At 35.4% G+C, this 4199-nt stretch overlaps 1 protein-coding gene across 1 annotated transcript in view; it reads left to right on the forward strand.

Annotated features, from left to right (window-relative positions):
- Positions 1–326: 326 nt before the first annotated feature.
- LOC110025330 (protein TAB2 homolog, chloroplastic) overlaps positions 327–4199 on the forward strand; it is a 10376-nt gene continuing 6503 nt past the window's right edge. Inside the window, exons 1-2 of the mRNA XM_020725754.1 lie at positions 327–929; positions 1015–1084. Coding sequence (XP_020581413.1) covers positions 412–929; positions 1015–1084 — 588 coding nt within the window. The 5' untranslated portion in view covers positions 327–411. The remainder of the gene's footprint in view (positions 930–1014; positions 1085–4199) is intronic.

Raw genomic sequence — 4199 nt, forward strand, 5'->3', positions numbered from 1 at the left:
AGTCTAAACAATTGGTGGAATATCATTTAGATTTATTTTTATCAAGGAGCTTCATACCTACCATTTCTCCTCATGATTATTATACTTCTCTCTTTCATTATGATTATACAACTTAAAACTTTTATAAATAATTCTATATTATATGCTTTGTCATGTGGTTTTACACATTGCCACCATGCATATTAACTATTTAATTTCAACTTTTTATGTTGTCTAGAAGACTCTAATTACATAAGAATTGAGGGGCAAGTATGTAAAATTTTAATATTACAAACTCAGTAAACTTTTTGTAAATATTGATGAATTTTTTTAACCGCTGTCGTGTGGATAACGTCTCCCCATTCTCCATCTTCCGAGCTGCAACTCAGCTCAGCTAGTGGCGGGTGTAGAGAGTTCATCGTTCTTCTTCTTATGATGGCCACCATCGGCTTCCAATCTCCCCGAATCCGAAACCCTAGACCGCATTCATCAGCATCTACCATCTGTTATCCCCAATCCTTCTCCATCACACTCCCGTACTCGAGGAGATTCATCTCCAACGCCTCCTCAATACACCGACGCCTCAGCTGGATCCAACCGTCGAGCTCCGTCACGTCGCCTAGCGATAGCACAGTGTTCGAACCGGGGGCAACTGAGGAGAAAGAAGAGGATGAGGTTGATCCGACGTCGGAGGTGCGTTTCTTGGACCTGGATGCGGATCGGACGGCGGAGAGCATCACGGAGTGGGAGTTGGACTTCTGCTCCAGACCAATACTGGACGAAAGGGGAAAGAAGGTTTGGGAACTGGTGGTATGCGATTCGTCGCTTTCACTTCAGTACACCAGGTACTTCCCGAACAATGTCATCAACAGCATTACTCTCAGGGACGCCATTGCTTCCATCACCCAAGAGCTCGGTGTGCCCTTACCCGAAAGGATTCGATTTTTCAGGTCTCTCTCTCCTCCCCCCTGGCTTGTGTGTATTTGTTTTTTTGTTTGGAGATAATGTGAATAGGGTTGCTTCTCCTTCTTGTAGATCGCAGATGCAAACGATTATAACTAAAGCTTGCAACGAGTTGGGAATCAAAGCTGTTCCTAGTAAGCGGGTAAGTTATATAATTTATGTCCCTTTGAAAACACAGACCAATTATGATTGGCTTGCTCCTGGCATGGTTGCGATGCATGACTGATTTTTTGATTATTTGGCATATCAGTGCCGAAATAAGTCCCGCCGGGGCTGTTTGGCATCATGTCTGGTTAAAGTTAGTAGGGTTTAGTAAATCCTGTCAATCAGGATTTAGTAAATCCTGAAATAGTTAAATCCCAGAAGATGTTTGACTGTGAATTTAGTAAATCTAGTTGAATCCTGTAAAGCTTTTTGACAACTTATGTGAGGATTTAAGAATTTGCTAGGTTTGTTAGAACACATAAACTTGATTAGATTTTGATTATTTCATTACAATGGTAGAGATTAATTCTCACTATATATTTTAAAATATTGAAAATTTAATCAATCCTTTGATTTTAATAATCAATCACCATTTATTGATTTAATTAGAGTTATTCGCTTGCTAATGTGCATTTGATTTACTAAGAGTTAATGCATATAAACTCATGTGGTAATAATTAATATTACGTACTATAACCAATTTTATTTAATAAAGTGCAAAATATTTATTTGAAATTTACTGAAATCATCAATTGAAATACAGTGCAGAACATCTTCATGTTTAATCCAACAATAAAACACAAATGAAATTAAAAAAAAAAAAATGTATGATCTTCAACAACACATAAAAAGTAACTTTCTTAGGTGCTGCTTCTCTCGTTATCTCTGAAACAAATATTCAAGTTGTGTTATCAATTGAAAACAGTTCATAACATCTTCTTTTTATTTAATCCAACGTCAACCACAAATGAAAAAAAAGAAAATATATGTAATCTTCGACAACACATACAAAGTAGCTATCTTACGGGTTATTTCTCTTATTTTCTTGAACATATAAAACAAATATTTAAACTTGTGTAATGTCTTCAAATAATTTCCTGCAAAACAAAATAAGATTATATTAAACAGCACATTAAAAATAATCTTTTGTTCAAATAAATTATGCAAATATTTTACACGTGCTTCCTATAAATTAATAACAATTGCATATCACATTGTATTATTTTGAGCTCTCTCCTCGACAGATGCAAGCACGTTAGGACTTCACTTTCGATTGTTGTTTCAACCTACTCCCTGTCACACTACATTTAACTTTGACATGTTAAAATATATATCATAACGATGATACTGAAAAATAAAAGGGTTTTTTACATACATAGCATCCAAAACACTATTATTTATATATTTCACACCCCAAAATTTTAATTTACAAAATAAACACCTTCTCTAATGTCTGACATGACGCACTCGACCACACTTCCACGCCTTTCTTTCTGCCTTCCTTCCTTCGATTTGGACCGGAGTTCAGATTCCAACTTTGTGGCTATAATTTTGTAAGTTATGAGAAAATTACGTTGGCGAGCTTTGGTTGAGTTTTTTTGAGGTCTGATTGAGCTCTACTCTCTTTAGAAAGCTTTGTTTCAGAGCAAAAAATTGCTTGAGCTTGATCGCAATGGTGCGGTCAGTGGAATGAATAGCATTCCAGGACGTGGGTGTTTGGGTGAGCCGGGGCTGCGCAGAGGCAACGTTGGACTGCAGATGTCTTGGTAAATATTTTTGTTGCAAGGGCGTCCATTTCAAGGTGATTACAAAGGAGTATGATGCGATAAAATTCATTGTTGGAAAAGTTATCTATGAGTCCTCTTGGCTACCGTCTCCAACATCCCCTTCGTTGTCAACCATTCAGTATTAGTTGCCGACATATATGTTGGGAACGGGAAGAAGACGACTTGCTTCTTGCTCGCCAATGCCACGTAGCTCCGACTTATCAATGTCGGCGATCTCCATGAAGGATGAGACTAAGAATTTGATGGACGTGAATAGAAGGTGTGATTTTGGGGAGCTTTTAAGTTTTAAGTGTTTTACTCATAGAATAAAATTTTGAAGTGTGAAATATATAAATAATTATGTTTTGGATGTTATGTATGTAAAAATCTCAAAATAAAATTATGTAAGATGACGTAAACAATGATAATATTAACATGAACCTTCAACAAAAATTATCACATATGAGTTAAAACTTAAAATCTCTTTTTTCTACCAAATATTATCAGTGTGTTACATAATAGAGCATGATATTTTGTTATTGTATAGCTTCTTCGTTGCTGAGTTCCTACAAGATACTGCTCAATAATATTCACTTAGATCATACCTATATCCATGATAAGACACTATTAATTTTTTGGTGTTTGAGTAGCCAGAATCAACTAGATAATATCGTCATTGTGTCGCACGAAATGTACTGGAGAGATCCTGCTCAACAATCTTCATTTAGACCATACCTATATCCATGATAAGACTATTAATTTATTGGTGTTTGAGTGGCCTGAATCAATTATATAACATCGTCATTATGTCACACGAAATGTGCCACCCTCTACCAACCAATGCAACACTTTCATATCAGTCAATGATTCCTGTCAATTATAAGAAACATAAATAATCTGACGATCAAATGAGGCAACAAATATCATATTTTGATAAGTAAATCTTTTTCTATTTTAATACATATATTGCTACTACCAATTGACAATGGCCAGTACATGCGTACTGTCAATTGTTCCAATTGTGTTAAGAGAAAACTGTGAGTTTGATCTGACATAGGGGTGATAGTAGGATTCTACTTTGAAATTTAATAAACTCATATGCTAATAGTAGGATTCTACTTTGAAATTTTAATAAACTCATATGCTAAGCAGACAATAAATTATAACAAAGTTAGTTCATGGCTTGAAGAAAAATATCATTTTGAAAATTTAATAAACTCATCTGTTAAGCAGACAATAAATTAAGAAAACTCATTCTACTTTTTGACTTGTTACTCTAAATTTTTTTTCTCCCTAGAAATGAAGAAAAAGCTGCATTTTATCTATTTTTGGCAAAAAGTTGTATCAGAACCTTCAAAACGCGTAAAAAATTGAACACATTCAGTTCGTGGCACGAGGGCACTGCAACGTGACGTTGCGGCGCTTCTATATGTACTACGGTGCTACATTCCAAGCATCGTATTATCAAGCTCTCGGGTTTTTGGTCATTTTTTCCCTGGTTCAGCA

The sequence above is a fragment of the Phalaenopsis equestris genome, unplaced genomic scaffold (genome assembly GCF_001263595.1).
Source record: "Phalaenopsis equestris unplaced genomic scaffold, ASM126359v1 Scaffold000297, whole genome shotgun sequence".
In the NCBI taxonomy this organism is placed as follows: Eukaryota; Viridiplantae; Streptophyta; class Magnoliopsida; order Asparagales; family Orchidaceae; genus Phalaenopsis; species Phalaenopsis equestris.